General features: G+C 44.2%; 1 protein-coding gene across 2 annotated transcripts in view; it reads left to right on the top strand.

Annotated features, from left to right (window-relative positions):
• DENND2A (DENN domain containing 2A) overlaps positions 1-18740 on the top strand; it is a gene marked incomplete at its 5' end in the record, with an annotated part of 108618 nt that overhangs the window by 29342 nt on the left and 60536 nt on the right. For both annotated transcript variants that reach the window (XM_081102480.1, XM_081102479.1), the window contains 2 exons: positions 13253-13354; positions 15739-16887. In XM_081102480.1, the coding sequence (XP_080958606.1) occupies positions 13253-13354; positions 15739-16887 (1251 nt within the window). The remainder of the gene's footprint in view (positions 1-13252; positions 13355-15738; positions 16888-18740) is intronic.

Genomic DNA, 18740 nt, shown 5'->3' with positions numbered 1-18740 from the left:
GGTGGCTAGATTAATCCATTCTGTGGATGTCATTCAGCCTCTTTCCCCAGCCACTCCAGCCATTGCCCAATGTCAGGGGTAAAGGTTATTTATGGGCTCAGCAATATGGATTTTAACTCTGTCCAACAATGGGACAAAGGCATAAAGGCCACGGTAATGCGAAGATATCTTCAGATCCAAACACACTGTAGGCAACTCTGTAGAATGCAAGGGAATTTATTATGGGGTAATTTGGTTACTACAGAAATGTAGGGTCAGTGCGGACAGATGACTGGACAGATGACCTAGCAGTTCTGTGCAAATTGTTTTCCACTATAGACCCCTGTTACTGTACCTTTTTAATAGTATAACTCAGGTACTGATGATTGACAAGACAAAGGGACAAAGGATGCAATGGCTCCAGGGGACATCCCTCCTGGTGGTCTTGTGATGGATGATTGTTTATAATTGATACTACCTCCATGCATATATAGTTTCCCATGCAATTCCAGCCATTACTAACAAAAATGTTTATGGTTACATTTTATGGAACACAGATAATCATCAACTAGAAGGCTTTGATACGCTTGCTATGATCAGTGAGGTTGGTCAGAAGTCATAGCATGAAGGAAATCCAGGACACAAAGATGGAGCTAGTTTTGTTCAAATCTACACAGCTAATGTAAGCATTCAGTCATTTGAGATTATGCAAATATCTATTGCCTTTCACCTATCTACCCCAAAGGAAATTCTGTCCGTCCTTCAAGCCCAGATCCACAAAAGGATCTTCCTTTCACCTGTTTTGCTTATCATATTGTATTTTGCATTGGAGACATTCATGTGCATCTTTTCCCCCACGGCTTTATTGAGATACAATTGACATATGACATTGTGTAAGTTTAAGGTAAATAACGTTATATGATATACGTATATATTGCGGAATGATTACCACAATAAGTTAACACTTCCATCACCTCACACAGTTAACTCTTTTTGTTTGTGATGAGAACATTTAAGATCTACTCTCTAAGCAGCTTTCACGTCTATTATACAGTACTGTCATATGCATCTTATTTGCTCTTGGAGGGCAAATCTATTTATTTTACATTTTTCCCCAGGCTTCACTCAGTTCCATTGTGAAGTAGACACAACCATTAATTAGAAGAATAACTTGCACGTCAATTTTCCTGTTAGTCGTGGTTCTCAGTATAATCTCCCTTTGGACCCATTTAAATTTCTGTACTGGGAAGTGGTTACTACAGACCAAGTCTTGGTGATCACTAAGGGAAAGGAGGTAATGAGAACAAAGTATCACTTACCCTTCCTTTCAGGAGATACTGTGACAAAGCAAAGTAAGTTGCAGAGTGAGGGGCTCAGTCCAGCCGGAAGCCCTGCAACTGCGAGACAACTTTGGAGCCCTTTGGAGGCGCCATGGACAGACCTAGACACCCACAGACAACAGCAGGGTTTACATTTCCGTTATTTGTAATAGTAATAATAATGCATGCTTGTTATAGAAAACTAGAGGCCTGATGCACAAAATTCATGCAAGAGTAGGCCTTCCTTCCCCCAGCTGCCAGCACCAGCTTCCCTCTGGCACCCGGGACCCGGGCTTCCCTTGCAGCCCTGGCTTCTTCCAGAAGGACATTCGGTCTAATTAGCATATTATGCTTTTATTATTATAGATTTGGAAATCAAGTTTTTTGTTGTTAAAAATATAGATGAGTAGATAATAATTTTTTATTTTATGTTTTTTTTCTTTTTCATTAATTTATTGATTGATGAGAGAGAGAGAGAGAGAGAGAGAGAGAGAGAGAGAGAGAGAGATTGATTTGTTGTTCCACTTCTTTATGCATCCTTTGGTTAATTTTTGAATGTGTCCTGACCAGGAATTGAACCTTGGCGTATTGGGACAATGCTCTAACCAACTGAGCTACATGGCCAGGGCTAATAGTCATTTTTTTAGGTTGACTTTTAAATTTACACTTTAAAAACAGCTTTATTGAGATATATAATATAGAGTACAATTTACTCATTTTAAGTGTAGTTTAATGGTTTATAGTATATTCACAGAGTTGTGCAACCACCATTGATTTTATTTTTAAAATTTTATCTTTATTGTTGACAGTATTACAGATACCCCCTTTCTCCCCCCATTGACACCCTCTATTCAACCACCATTGATTTTAGAACATTTCTTCACCCCAGAAAGAAACCCCACCCCATTAGCAATCACTTCTCATCCCTACTGCCCACCCACTCGCAACCTAGGCAACGACTAATCTTTCTGTCACTGTAGAATTGTAGTCTTTTTGAATATACTTTAATTTGTTGTATAATATTTCATCAAATAGCTATATTATAGTTTACCATTATTTTGCTTGCTATTAGTTATTTTTAATTTTTCAATATTATAAATAATATAAGTATATACATTTGTATGTACACTTTTCCATATTTAGGATTATTTCTTAGGGGTAGATGCCCGAAGTACAGAAATGTATAATCATAGAGCCATAAGAAAAGAGACTCACAAATGTCTTCACTCTCCCTCCGAGCTCACTCAGCTAGTAAGTGTCTGTGAAATTCAGCATGGTGTAACAAAAGGATAAAACAATTGCTTACCTTGAAGAACTGTACAAGATGGACACTCAAAATAATGAGCTACAGTCTAGTTCTAGTGTGGATTAGATCATGTAACATGAGTGATAGTGTACAAGGAGGACCAGAATTGGATTCAAAACAGACTCATTCCTGGCTCTCATTCATGAGTTGTGGTATGATTTTTTTTTTTTTTTGAGAGAGAGAGAGAGGGAGAGAGAGAGAGAGAGAGAGAGAGAGAGAGAGAGAGAGAGAGAGAAACATCAAGGATGAGAGAGAATCATTGATCAGCTGCCTCCTGAACCCCCCACCCCGCCCCACCTGGGGATCGAGCCCACACCCCAGGCATGTGCCCTGACTGGGAATGGAGCTGTGACCTCCTGGTTCATAGGTTGATGCTCAACCACTGAGCAACACTGGCCAGACATGAGTTGTGGTATGAAATTAAACTCCCCCGAGCCTTAATTTCCTCATCAGTACAATGGTAGGAGCATTGACATCGACTTCTGTAGTGATTAGAAACAAGAAGTGGTTTCTGGCCTGTCCAAGAACAGAGAGAAGGAAGAGCAAGTTAAAATATTTGGGAGGGCTCTGGCCGGTTTGGCTCAGTGGAAAGAGTGTCAGCCTGTGGACTAAAGGGTCCTGGGGTTCCATTCTGGTGAAGGGCACATGCCTGGATTGTGGGCTCAATCCCCAGTAGGGGGCGTGCAGGAGGCAGCCAATCAATGACTCTCTTCATCATTGATGTTTCTCTCTCTCTCCCTCTCCCTTCCTCTCTGAAATCAATAAAAATATTTTTGAAAAAAATAAAATATTTGGGAGGGGGAAGAAGTTAGAACCTGACTTCACATAGTTTGGTGACCTGCTATACCCAAAAGAAACAAAAGGAAGTATACTTTTTATGTAAAAGGAAATACATTTACAAGAATTCAGATTTTAAGCCATCTTTTGTCAGTATTAGCATATTTCACAACTTTAATAATTTCATGATTTATGGCAAATTCACACTAAGTTTTACCAGAGAGGTGACACTGATAGCTACCCAGCAGTAGGTTGGGAGCGCTGACCCCACTGAAACCATCTACACCCTGTGGTTTGGCGTTCATGTGCAAGATGGCCCCTAATTACACTTTTCCTCTCCACCCTCCACACAGTGGTGAAACCAAAGGAGTCATAGGAAGTATTACCACACTGCACATGAGTGAGGGAAAAAGCGTGATTTGCAAATATTGTCAATTAAAAAATGTGTTTCCGGAGAACCAAGATGGCGGCATAGGTTAACGCCGGAGTTTGCTGCTTTGAACAACTACTTCAAAAGTGAAACCAAAAAACGGAAGGGACATCACCCAGAACCACAGGAATGCTGGCTGAGTGGAAGTCCTACAACTAGGAGGAAAGAGAAACGCATACGGACACTCAGAGGAGGCGCAGTGCTGAAGTCAAATTCTGAGGTGCGGAGTGCGCGGAGCGGGCTGGCGGCGGAGGGCGCGGTTGGCGTTTTCAATCGGGAGGGAGTCGCAGACTCTGAGCTCGAGATCCGGGCGAGTCTTTAGGGACCCAGACTCAAACGGGAGAAGCGGGACTGTCCGGCTTCGGTCAGAGCGAGTGCAGCTTTCTCTCCGAGGTTTGCAGCCATTGCTGGGACTCAGAGAGGCAGAGCCCCTGGGGACCGGACTGAGAGCCGCCATCACTGCTCTCTCCGGCCCACCCTATTGATACTGTGCGACCCGCCCCGCCCAAGCCCTGCACAGAGGCATTTGCCGGATAGCCTCAGGCAAAGGCTAGATTAGCACCTCCCTAGAGGACAGAAGTTCTCTCACTGCAGAAACAGCTGATTCTCATAGCCACTTGGCCTGGAGGTCAAACCCTCCCTGGTATTAGCTACAACAATCAAGGTTTATAAGACTGCGCACAAAGACCACTAGGGGGTGCACCAAGGAAGCATAACAAAATGCGGAGACAAAGAAACAGGACAAAATTGTCAATGGAAGATATAGAGTTCAGAACCACACTTTTAAGGTCTCTCAAGAACTGTTTAGAAGCTGCCGATAAACTTAATGAGATCTACAAGAAAACTAATGAGACCCTCGATCGTATATTGGGGAACCACCTAGAAATTAAGCATACACGGACTGAAATAACGAATATTATACAGACTCCCGACAGCAGACCAGAGGAGCGCAAGAATCAAGTCAATGATTTGAAATGCGAGGAAGCAAAAAACACCCAACCAGAAAAGCAAAATGAAAAAAGAATCCAAAAATGCGAGGATAGTGTAAGGAGCCTCTGGGACAGCTTCAAGCATACCAACATCAGAATTATAGGGGTGCCAGAAGATGAGAGAGAGCAAGATATTGAAAACCTATTTGAAGAAATAATGACAGAAAACTTCCCCCACCTGGTGAAAGAAATGGACTTACAGGTCCAAGAAGCGCGGAGAACCCCAAACAAAAGGAATGCAAAGAGGACCACACCAAGACACATCATAATTAAAATGCCAAGAGAAAAAGACAAAGAGAGAATCTTAAAAACAGCAAGAGAAAGAAACTCAGTTACCTACAAGGGAATGCCTATACGACTGTCAGCTGATTTCTCAACAGAAACTTTGCAGGCCAGAAGGGAGTGGCAAGAAATATTCAAAGTGATGAATACCAAGAACCTACAACCAAGATTACTTTATCCAGCAAAGCTATCATTCCGAAGTGAAGGTCAGATAAAGTGCTTCACAGATAAGGAAAAGCTAAAGGAGTTCATCACCACCAAACCAGGATTATATGAAATGCTGAAAGGTATCCTTTAAGAAGAGTAAGAGGAAGAAAAAGGTAAAGATACAAATTATGAACAACAAATATGCATCTATCAACAAGTGAATCTAAGAATCAAGTGAATAAATAATCTGATGAACAGAATGAACTGTTGATTATAATAGAATCAGGGACATAGAAAGGGAATGGACTGACTATTCTTGGGGGGGAAAGGGGTGTGGGAGATGCAGGAAGGGACTGGACAAAAATCGTGCACCTATGGATGAGGACAGTGGGTGGGGAGTGAGGGCGGAGGGTGGGGTGGGAACTGGGAGGAGGAGAGTTATGGGGGGGAAAAAAGAGGAACAAATGTAATAATCTGAACAATAAAGATTTAATTAAAAGAAAAAAAAATGCAAAAAAAAAAAAATGTGTTTCCATCTTACTCAGCTGGCCAAATGCAGTCTGTATGTAAGAATATTCTGTAGAGGTGGGGGGAAAAATCCTTCCTGGGTTAGGAAGGTGAGAACAATAAAAAAATCTTAGCTGCCTCTGGCCTATGAGGTCCAGTCTGCAGTCTCAAGGTCCTCTAGCCGCTCATTCCCAGTGGCTTCATTTGTCAGACAAACTGACAGGTGTAGTTCAGGAAAATACTGACCAAGTTGTTAAAAGGAAATATTGTCAGGAACTGGGTATTCATACCGACAGAAAGTCTTAAAATTACTCAGATTATATAAACTCTGGGTCTTGAGGCACCTTTTAGAAGCCCTGATTCTGAAGCCTGTGTAGAACAGGTCTGTGAAACAGCACCCCGGAGCATTCACACCTAGGTCCCAGGGGCACAGCAACTCACTGTGTGCTCAGCTTGCAGGGGTGCTCTGAAACGGGCAAACAGATACACTGGAGTAGAAGAGCAAAGACCGCCTTTCAAAGGAGAGCATTTCTGTGGCTGACTGACAGTGCTGGTGGCAGGAAAATAAACACGGTCTAGGTTGGGGCCAGAACTCCTCACTTTTAGCAATTTCCCCTCCTTATTCTTTTTTAAAAAAAATAAAAACAGCTTTATTGAGATGCTAGAGGCCCAGTGCACAGTTTCACACACTGGTGGGGTTCCTCAGCCTGGCCTGCGGGGATCGGGCCGAAACCAGCTCTCCAACATCCCCTGAGGGGTCCCAGATTGTGAGAGGGTGCAGACCAGGCCAAGGGACCCCACCGGTGCATGACCGGGGCTGGGGAGGAACCGTGGGGGGGCTCTAGGGCATGTCCAGCCTCTCTTACCCAGTCCTGATTGGGGCCAGCCGGCCTGGGAGGGACTGTTGGAGGGCTCCAGGGCGTGTCCAATCGGCCGCACCCCAGCAGCAGGCTAACCTACCATTCGGAGCATCTGTCCCCTGGTGGTCAGTGCGCGTCATAGCAACTGGTCGAACTAACAGTCGGACACTTAGCATATTAGGCTTTTATTATATAGGCCAATTCATATACTATAAAATTCACCCTTTTAAGGTGTACAGTTAAGTGGGTTTTCTTTCTAGCATATTCACTATTTAGTGCAGCCATCACCTCTATTTAATTTTGGAACATTTTCATCACTGTCTCTCCCCGCAAAAAAACCCTTACCTATCAGCAGCTACTCCTTGTTCCCACTCCTAAGCCCCTAGTCTACTTTCTGGATTTGCCTATTCTGGACATTTCATATAAATGGAATACAATGTGTGATCTTTTGTCACTGGTTTTTTTCATGTAGCATGATGTTTTCAAGGTTCATCCATGCTGTAGCATGTGTCAGTCCTACATTCCTTTGAATGGTTGAGTAATATTCCATTGTGTGCTAGACCACAGATTGTTTACCCAGTTATCTGTGGACAGATACGTGAGGTGTAAGAACATGGGATGTGCTCATGCACTCAACAGCATTTCTTGAGCACTCTTATTTGATGGGGCAGGGGGGCGGGGGGGCGGGGCAGGTATCTGGGCTCCAAAGCAGAACTCCTAGGAATAAGAAGACTGGTGGTGGTTAGTAGAAAAGTCATTACCGCCCTGACCGGTTTGGCTCAGTGGATAGAGCGTTGGCCTGCGGACTCAAGGGTCCCAGATTCGATTCTGGTCAAGGGCATGTACCTTGGTTGCAGGCACATACCCAGTGGGGAGTGTGCAGGAGGCAGCTGATCGATGTTTCTCTCTCATCAATGTTTCTAGCTCTCTATCCTTCTCCCTTCCTCTCTGTAAAAAATCAATTAAAAAAATATATTAAAGGGGGGGGGATGAGGACACATTTGTAATACCTTAACTAATAATAAAATTATATATATATATATATATATATATATATATATATATATATTAAAGGAAAAAGAAAGTCATTACCTTCACCCTTCTGCTGTCTACCTGGTGTGGTGCCCTGAGGACCTGATGTGCAGTCGTGGTGTGCCGTGTTTTTATGCAGGCGCGGTTTAAGGATTTGGTCCAGGAGTGCAGGCTGCTGTTTCTCCAGCCGAGGTCCCCTGGGTTTGGCTTTGAAGCAGCACATAGCCTTTGGCTTCTCATTCCTCACTCACCTGCTCAGAGTCCTCCATCTTCTTCCAAATGTGAAAAGGTTGGGTTGTTTTTTAAAATATTCCAAAACTTAAAAATTAAAGCTATTATGTAAAAAAAACAAACAAACAGCAGTTCACCTTAATTTTTAAAATTTATTTGTTTGGAAATGATAAAGTAACAACAGCTTTATTGAGATGTAATTCACATACTGTAAAATTTACCCTTTTAAATCTATTTGAAGAAGATGATAAAAATGAGACATCAAAGGGCTCAGGAGTGGGCTTCACTGAGTGAACAGTTAGACATAGCAAGAGCTGTATTATGTGATTGCATGCTTTTTTTTCGTTCTCAATATATTTTCTGAAAATACGCACCTTCTAGATATCCTTGCTAATAAGGATGCTCAGTTGAGAAAATTAATTTTTGTTCTGTAATTTTTATGGTTTATTCTTAATTTTGTTGCCATGTCTTTATAAGCTGATAAGCTAAGAGTTATTAGAATCATTAAAGCTGAACAGCTTGTAGCTTTACTTGCCACACAAATAAAAACCACTTAAAATTTAATTTTATTAGTATATAATCATCCAAACTGCATTTGTCATTCAGTATATCCAGTATGACCTTTTTATGAATCACACTATATGTATTTCAGAAATAACATTCATTAACTTTAGAGCACTAAAGGGCAGAGGACTGTTATAACTGTGTATGTTTTATTCCTTACTCCACCTTCTCCCATGCCTAAAAATTTTTTTTGTTAATCCTCACCTGAGGATATTTTTTCCATTGACTTTTTTCATTGCTCTTTCAGAGAGACCAGAAGGGAGGAATGGGGTGGGGAGAGAGAGAGAGTGAGAGAGAAATATCGATGTCAGAGAGACACATGATTGGTTGCCTCCCGCACCCGCCCTGACCAGAGCTGGAGATCAAACCTGCGATCCAGGTACATGCCCGTGACCAGGAATCGAACCATCAACTCTTTGGTCTATAGGCCAACACTCTAACTGCTAAGCCACACCAGCCAGAGCTAAATTTCTTATTTTTTATTGAATATATTTATAATGTATTTTTAATTGAGATATAATTCACATAAAATTTAGCATTTGGAAGTGTACAACTTAGTAACTTGTAATATATTCTCAAAATTGTACAATGATCACCACTGTCTAATTCAGAACATCTCTATGATCCCCAAACCCTTATCTATTAGCAATCAATCCCAATTCCCCTCTCCCTCTATGGGTTTGTCTATTCTGGATATTTCATATACTGTAAATGGGATTACATGATATATGTCCTTTTTGTCCTGCTTTTTCACTTACTATATTTTCAAGGTCATCCATGTTGTAGTATGAAATGGTACTTCATTCCTTTTTATGGTTGAGTAATATTCCAATTTATGGATATACCACATTTTAAAGTCCACCCATCAGTTGGTCAACATTTCCAGATTTCACTTTTTATTTAAATCACTGTTTTTGTTCTAAGGTTTGGGGTAAATCAGTCTCCTCCCCCATGGCTTAAACATGTCCAGATTGTTTTTTATAGCAGTTTCTAAAGCAGTAATATCTGAACTACTTCTTGTCGGTGACTTTGATAGCAGTGTTTCAAAGTTAACAGGAAGAAGGTTACTATTATTGGCAAACAATCCATCCTGCAACCCCACACCCATAAAGTGATATTGAAGTTTATCATAGTTTAAGTCACAGAGTACTCCTAACTAAGCAAATTTAGCTAGGCTTGTCACCTAATTAAGGCCTTTTAACATCAGAGATAAAAAGGGAAGGGTCATAGTTTTGTGGGAGGAGTATTCTCCATTCCTCTGTGAATTCGGAAATGCTGGTGTCTGATATCTGAGTGCATGGGCTTCCATGTTCCCTGAGTTTCAGCTCCTGAATCCCACTTGAACTTGCTTCTCAGAATATGGTATCAGCTGTTCCTCTAGAGACCGTGGTTTTAGTACCGGAAGTTATTACTGCCAATGGGAAGCGAGTTGACTTAAGTACCATGTTGTTTAAGTGTTTCTATTTTTTGTTATTTCATTGTTTGATTACAGTTTGCAGTCAGCACTATTTTGTACTAGTTCCAGCTGTACGGCACAGTGGATGGACGTTCATATAGGTTACATTGTGTTCCCTGAAGTGTTTCTTGATCTTTAACCTCAAAGTGCATATGTGGTTCTCTGTGCATTAGACTTAGTGGGCTTTGTCCCTTTTGGAAAAGCTATGGCTTTTTGGGAATTATAGGGAGGCTGTTTCCTTGGGGAGAGAGCTGGATTGCAGGACTGACCGTGACCCAGGCACAGTCCTGGCACCTATTCATCGTGCCAGTGAAAGGGAGGCCAGCTTGAAAGAAGAGCATGGGCGGGTGAGTGGTGCCCATGTGAAACAAGGCCGCATCACCGTGGTTTGGTCTGCGCGGAGACACAGTGCACACGCGAGGCGGGCGGGTGGTGGGGAGTGGCCGCCAGCCTTGTCCTCTGATGGGCCCTCTGCCCGATGCAGGACAGAAGAGCAGTGTCTGTCAGCCCAGCCAAACGGAGAGGCTCCAGAAGCTTTGCGGAGCATTGTGAGAGGGCAGTGAGTTCCTTCCTGTCCCTGAAAGGCCTTTCGGGGCTCTCCTCCATAATGGGAAGGGAGAGCCCTGGGGCCTAGCTTCTTTAAAGAACCGGGCTTGCCCTGGCCAGTTTGGCTCAGGGGTTGGAGCATTGGCCCTCGGACTGAAGGTTTCGATTTCAGTCAAGGGCAGGTACCTCGGTTGCAGGCTCAATCCCTGGCCTTGATTGGGGCACTGTGCAGAAGGCAACCAATGGATGTGTCACTCTCTCTAAAAAAAAAAAAAAAAAAAGTCAAGGGACACAATATCCTTGTGTGAGGGTTAACAACAACAACAAAGAGCCAGGCTTGCTTTTAGCATTGACACACCCCAGGATGCAGAGTGCTGCATAGCTGGGTAAGGGGGCAGCTGAGCTCCATGGGCAGGCCTGAGTGCCGTTTCCTTCCCAAACACACACTGGTCCCTAACCTCCTCCTTTTAGTATATGTGCTGCCAAAGTGAGCACACTCTCTTTTTAATTTGCTGCCCATGTTCATTCTCTCTTTTTTTTTTTTCTCTTTCTCCCTCTGACCTTCCTCTCTTTTTCCCAAGAGTTATATGCATGTCTTGAAACCTAGCGCTTTGAGTTCTTGGGGGTAAAGGATGCCGATGCCAGGACCATGGACAGCCACCCTGTCACCTGGCAGGTAAACCATTTTGGGAGAAGGGATAGGAATCTTGGAAATATAACGAGTTGGGAGAGAGTTTCCCTGGAGGTTCAGTGCTCCTTGAACTTCTGGTCAAGCATTACCTCCTCTCCCTCAAGAGGGTTGGCCATGTGGCACTCATGCTTTACATGCTTGGCATTCCCCAGTGGGTCTCATCTTCCTCACCACATCCACCCGTGCAGTATCCTTTCATCCTCACGATGAGAGACACGGATTGCCGTAGGGAGTTGCTATAGAAATCATGCATCTTAATCAGCTACTTCAGTTCATTTGGATGTCAGGCACCAGAGCATTATAAAACTGCTACTTCTGCCCAGCTGGGCGTGGCTCAGTGGTTTGAGTGTCAACGTATGAACCAGGAGGTCATGGTTTGATTCCCGGTCAGGGCACATGCCCAGGTTGGGGGCTCAATCCCCAGTGGGGGGCATGCAGGAGGCAGCCAATCACTAATTCTCTCTCATCATTGATGTTTCTATCTCCCTCTTCCTTTCTCTCTGAAATCTACACATATACATATGTGTATACACACACACACACACACACACATATACATATATATATTAGTATCCTATATAATAAAGAGCTAATATGCAAATGGTCATCATGCCCACACGTCGTCATGCCGTAATGGCTCAGACACTCAACACTGGGGAGAGAGAAATGGGGACCAGCCAGGAGCAAATGAGCTTGTGAGAGAGGAATGGGGACCAGTCAGGCTGCGGCCCAGGAGAGGGACAAGCCACCTGCTCTGCGGTTCTGGGCGCCAGCAGCTGCACCTGCGGTCTGGGAGAGCTGCCCACCCACTGTCCTCTATGGCTGTGGCCAGGCCGGGTGAAGCCGGCCCAGGTCCTGGGTTCCTGCGGCTGGCCAGAGGGAGGAAAGCTCGGGTCCCAGGTGCCTGCAACCGGCCGGAGGAGAGAATCCTGGGTCCGGGTCCTGGGTGCGGGGTGAGGCAGAGGCGGTTAGGGGTGATCAGGCAGGCAGGCAAGCAGTTAGAAGCCAGTGGTCCCGGATTGTGAGAGGCAGTTGGACATCTCCTGAGGGTGCAGGCCAAGCTGAGGGACCCCTCTCCATGTACAAATTTCATGCACTGGGCCTCTAGTATATAATAAAAGCCTAATATGCAAGTTTACTGAAAGGCCAAACGACTGGCGGAATGACCGGCTGTGATGCACACTGACCACCAGGAGGCAGATGCTCAATGCAGGAGCTGCCCCTAGCCCACAGGCCCTAGGCCAGCCAAGGCGGATGCCAGCAGGCCCCCCACCCCCGATTGCCCCGCCGGTCATCCCACAGAGGGAGGCTACCGGTGGCAGTGGGGCTGGGGCTGGCAAGTGGGTGGCACCAGGCCGGCCAAGGCAGGTGCCAGCAGGGCTTTCCCCCACCCACCCCCTGATTGCCCCACCGGTTGCCCCGCAGATTGGCCCTGATCACCGGCCAGGCCTAGGGATCCTCCCCATACACGAATTTCTTGCATCGGGCCTCTAGTGTATATATATTTAAGTATATATATTTTAAAAACTGCTACTTCACTAAGGCTGCTGCCTTGGTATCCAGTGATCCTTGTCATCTTTCAGGTTTGATAGGCTCAGTGGGATTCCTAGGTTTGCCAGGCCCATTTCCTAGTTTTCCTTAGACCTGACAAATGACCTAGTGGGTAGGCAGTTCCTCCTCTTGGGTTTGGAGCCACTGGACAGTGTGGGTTTATGCCTACCATCAGGGCCAGCAGAGAGCAGAGTTCCTCTGTGTGGATATTAACACTTCGGTGGGTGGTTTATTTCTTGTTTCAAATAAAGTAACAACTCTTTCCTTTTGGGGGGCTGTTAGCTCATCCCAAATTCTTAGCCTGAAAAAGTGTCAGGTTGTACTGGTATTTATGTTTTGCTTTCTAAGGCTGAGTGTTTTCTTATATATGTATACACACGTGAGAAGAGGTTTGGTATGGCATCTGAATCTGGGGGGACCTCAAGATTCTCTGCCCTTGCCCCCACTTCCTTGGTGAGGGATTCTGAATGGCTCATTCCTGTCATCCTCCACTCCTGGGAAGAATCCATCAGGGGTAAACAGTTTGGGGTGTGGGCCCTAGATTTGCTGACATGGCTCACTGAGTATGCATCCCTGTTCCCCCAGGAGACTTGGAGCTCCTCTCCGTGCTGACATGATGACCGTGTGCAGGCCGACCAAAGGCAGCCACAGCCAGACTGAAAACCTGAGCTTCAAACTGGCTGACAAGTAAGAACTTTTCTCCCCCAAGAGTGAAGAAGTTGGCCCGGACTCTCAGTCTCCTTCCTTTCACTACTGCCTTTCCCTGTTCTCTAACCCCACTTCCTTGAACTAAGGAGGTGTTCTTTTCTGAGTCATTGTGATGAGCAGGACTCCTGTCAGTCATCTCCGTGCGCTGCACTCAGTTAAGAACCCGAAACCAAAGTGGTCAAGGGAAGGTCTGACTAGCACCCAGTGTTTGGAGAGGATGATCCCAGGGCCATTCCAGGCAATGTCCCCAGTCACACATTCCAGTCCAGGGTTTATTTTTTTTCACTACTGGAATGCACAGGTATTGTAAATATCAGTAAGCCCTAAATCTTGGCAGCTGCCTCTGTCTACATAGCATCTTTACCCATCTTATATCAGCAGGACTGTTTTCTCCCCAGGTGTTTTCCTCTGATACTCACTCACACATTCTGCAAAGGAGTTGGCAATCCCTGAGCTTTTCACAGCTGTAGAACCCCTCCTGGGGTCATAGACTCCTCTCTCCCTTTCTTCCTCCTTCCCTCCCTCCCTCTTCCTTCCCCCCTCTCTCAAATCAATAAATCAAAATTTTTTCAGTGTTGTTTAACAATATATGTGATATTAGTGATTATATATTTGTCACTAAACATGCACTAACCTGAACTGTGTTTTTATGTGTCTGTCCTATTTCTTCATCTCACTTCTAGCTCCATGAGAGCAAGGACTTTAACTTTTGCCTTTTGAATTCTCAGTAAAATATCAACAAAATGATTCTGATTCCAATTCTGACTAAAATCTGAATTCATGCCAATGTCCTCAGTGGTAACAGAACAATTAAAAAATGTGTTTCTTTTCTGTAAGCATTCTGTTATTTATGCTAATTGTTTATTTAAATAAGGAATTCTGCTTTGGTAGCCATATGTAACATGAAAATGTGTTTGCAATTTCACACGTTTCTAATTTATATTGAGCAACCAAGAATAGCAACACAACTTACGAGCTATTGTTCCATAGGAAGAAGTCTTTACATAAACAACTGTTAGTCTTTGGAATAGAAAGCTAAATAGAAATACAGTGTGTGAAGTTGGTAATAATTCATCCCTCATGTAAACCTAACTGGGGTTTCAGAATTCCTACACAGCTTCATCTATGTTTCACAGAAAGTGCACCATGAAGTAGGCCTATGCATGTTTGCTAATCTTCACACATCTAAAGTCACTGTGTTCAGGCATGATCTGTGTTGGTGGAAGCACAGATACTCCCATTCTCATTAGACTAGCTTAAAAATGTTTTTCTGGTTTTCTTTCAACATAATTTTCAACATCTTTATGACACTAATCTCCTAAGATTACATTTGGAGGCATGTATCCCCATATGTACATTCTAGGCCAGCACTTTCTGGAGTGGTGGGAATGACCTACTCCATCCGATTAGAGTAACCATTAGCCACATGTGGTTACTGAGTCCTCAACATGTGGCTGGTGCAACTGGGGAACTGAATTGAATTTGATTTCATTTTAAATAGCCACATATGACTAGGGGCCACTATATTGGACAGTGCAGTTGTAGGCCACCCATGAGATCCAGATCTGCTTGTTGATTCACTCATTTATGCAGCAAAGATTTATTGGCTTTTCTACTCTGCTAGGTGTTGTTCTAGGTGCTAGGGATGTATCAGTAGCCAAAACACACCAAATTCAAAACGAAACAAAACAATCCCTGTCCTCATGGAGAGATCATTCTAGTAGGGCTCACATTCTAAAGGAGGTTTAATTCAAATGCAGCCAATCATTGTCTTCACCGATTCAAATCAGGACAACTTACCAAGCCCAGGATTAGCAAAAACTTTGTAACTCATGGCGATGTTCTAATTGTGAATAATCATTACAAAGCCCCATCCATCGAAAACAGAAGCAGAGGAAACTTAGATTATATACTCTCTTCTCCTATTTTCATCAGGGAGAAAAAAGCTCATAATAATGGTAACCACCACGTCTTGTACATTCATGACATGCTAGATATTTTATGTGGGCTAGCTCATTCAGTGTTTACAGTCACCCTGTTAGATATGTATTATTATCACTATTATTCCTATTTCACAGACGAGGAAATTGAGATTTAGAGAAGTTAAGCATCTTGCCCAAGGTCACACAGCTGGTCAGTGGTTGAATTAGGATTTAAACCCAAGTCTACTGGACTCCAAATCCAATAGCTCCATGATATCTTCCCCAAGAAAAATATTATGTGATTTTTTTAGATGGTGGTTTCAGTGTTTGTGATTTGCAGCCAGCATATAATATATCTGAGTTCTAGGAAATCTCTGTGACTAGCCAAGAACAATAACGCAGCTACTGAGTCCTCACCCAGTTTTCATCTTTCTTGTTCAGGGTCCCGGTGGAAGGCCCAAAGGCTGGGGAAGATCTCCAAAGGCAGCCCTGTCGGTCCTCCAGTCCTTTCCTAAAGACGGATCAGGACTCACCCCTCCAAAGAAGCCCGTTGGAAAACCTCAATAACCTGAAGCTAAAGTTAAGAGTAGACTGTTTTCAGCAGAACATGTTCAACTCAAATATGATCATCAGTGACCCAGCTTCAGGTCTCAATGCTAAAGAAGCCAGCAAGGCTGGCAGGAGGCAGCTCAGTGGAGTTCAGAACCTCTGCCCTCCTGCCCGAGGCAGGGCCGGGCACAAGTCCCTCAGCATAAAGGACAAGATATCGGAATGGGAAGGGAAAAGGGAGTTGCCCACTCCTGCACCCAGCAGGAAAGCAGATGGGCAAGAGGATTACCTGACATCCTGCGTGACGGACAGGAGATGTGATGATGGTGTGATGACTCAGTTCACAGCAGCTGAGAACGGAACGAGGCCGGAAAGAGAGAGCAAAGAGAACGAGAGGAACAAGGAGGTAGTGGAAGTGGTGGGACAGAATGCGGAGCGGAGGCTAGACCTAAGCCAGCCAGCCAGGGAGCTGTCTCCGAGCATGGGCAAAGGCCTAGAGCTGAGGCTTAGCAAACAGCGCTTTCAGAACGATAGCCTCTCTGTGCTGGTGCAGGTCAAGAAACTTGAGCAGGCTCTGAAGGATGGCGTGGCAGGATTGGATCTCCAGTTACCAGGGACTTGTTATTCCCCACACTGTGTGCCGGACAAGGCGGGGCCCAGCCTCACAGCTAACCATGGATGTGGGAGTGGCTCAGAATTCAGGTCCCACCACTTGGACCTGGAAGCCAGGCAGCCCACCCCCGAGGTGGCAGAGGAATGGAGAGGCTCCTACGGGAAAGCCTGTGACCAGAGCCTGGAGAGTGTATACAGAGGCTCCTCCTCCAAACACTTCATCAACCCCCTGCCCAAACCCCGGAGAACGTTCATGCATGATGGAGAAGGGGACAAGGATGGGAGCCCGGGCATCAGCTTCAGGAAAGATCGCAGGAACCTGCCTCCTCTGCCCACTCTTCCTCCCCCACCCCTGCCCTCCTCTCCACCGCCTCCCTCTGTGAACAGAAGACTGTGGAGTGGGAGACCGAAGCCCAGTGCTGACCACAGGTAGGTGCCGGCGACTGTCCGCCTCAGTCGTCTGTGCCGCATCACAGCTGCTGCTCAGTCTACTTATTTGCTTTCGTAAACTGGTGGGTCTTGTACTTAGTCGAGACTGTTTATAACTTAAGGTAGTTTATTGACTAAACGTGGACACGTGATGACTGATGCATGTGTTTTGTCTTTGTTTTACCCTTCGGATGTGATGAGTACTTGTGATTCAGACGGTAACCAAGCATTCAGTGAAAATTTGTTTTATCCCTGGCGTCTACTAATTGCTGCTAACGGGTGCTCTGTTTTCGACTGCATCCCTGCTAGTGCTTGGTACTTTCAGTCTTTCCTGGCTCTTCCTTTCATGTTTTGTCTTGGTATGGGCTACAGACACACACTGCCTGGGTCTACCCTGGCCCCATCATGGTCATTCTCTATGACCTTGAACAAGTGACTTAACCTCTCTCGAAGCCTCAGGTTCCTCCTTTATACATAGATGCACACATTGTGAATATTTTATAATATTAAAATAACACATTAGGTGATAAAGCATGTGAATGCTTGAAAATAAAATCTGTGCTTTGGATTCAGTTTCCTCTCTGCTTTGAAACTTACATTTCTAGTCCATTTCTGTAATGTGCTCATTGGTTGATACCCACTAACGTGGAAACCGGCTTTAGAGCAGAACTCCTCGGACAGTTGTCCGTACTTACAGTCACCACTTCTTCACCTCCTGTTTTTTTCCTTGACCCACTGCAGTTGGGCTTTTGCCACTTATCCTGAGACTGCTCTTGACAAAGGCTCCAAACAGCCTCCATCCTGCTGCATCCAATCACTAGTTATCTGTTCTTGTCATTGACCAACTCTCTTGGCAATTGAGGAACAGCTGAGCTGCTACATCTTGAACCACTGTATTCACTTGGCTTCTGGGTCACCCACTTTCCTGGTAGTCCTACTTCACTGGCTGTTCCTTTTCGTAAGTGTCAGAATATTCCCCACCACCACCACCACCAATGCATCCATACCTCATCCTGGGTCAGAACAGGAACTTCTCTCCATCTACATGCACTCCCTAACTGATCTCATCCAGTCGCATGGCTTTAAATGTCAATTACATGCTCATGACTCCCAACTATGTATCTCCAGCCCCAACTCCCTCACCCAGCTTCAGATTAGATTAGTCATCTCCTGTTTAGGTCTCCATTTGGTTAGCTAATAGTTTGGACTTAATATGTCCAAACCTAAATTCTCAATCCAGGCCATGGCAAAGCACCTCCTCTCAAAGTAATTCCCATTTTATTAAATGGTACTATCCTTCATTTTGCTTAGGCCAGAAACCTAGGGGCCATCTCTGAGTCCTCTCTTTTTCACGTACCCCCATCTAATTCATCAGCAAGTCCTTTGGTTCTAGTTTTAAATATTATCTTGAATTTGATTACACTGCCTCCACTACTACTGCCTTAATCATCTTGGATCCACCACTACCCCCAGTATATTCCTTTCTCAGCAGCTAGGTGAAATTATCTAGAAATATATATTAGAGCATGTCACTCCCCCACTCAACAAGGTCTGTCAGGTAGGATTCTTTTGGCTGCCAAAACATAATTTCTTTTTTTTTTAATTTAAATTTTTTATTGTTGCAAGTATTACGTATGTCTCCTTTTTCTCCTATAGACTTCTCCCCAGTTGCTCCCACCCCCCTAAAACAATTTTTTATATTCTCTTCTAGGGAAAAAGGTATGTATATTCTAGAATTTTATATAAATTTACAGTATATAAAAAATTATGTCTTTTAAAAGTGAAAGCATGCTATATATCTCTTCCTTTTTATACTCTTTTTTACTTACAATATCATTGAGATTTTTCCATCT

The sequence above is a fragment of the Myotis nattereri genome (assembly GCF_964212035.1).
Source record: "Myotis nattereri genome assembly, chromosome: 11".
Lineage (NCBI taxonomy): Eukaryota > Metazoa > Chordata > Mammalia > Chiroptera > Vespertilionidae > Myotis > Myotis nattereri.
This window is presented reverse-complemented; position numbering and strand designations above follow the sequence as displayed.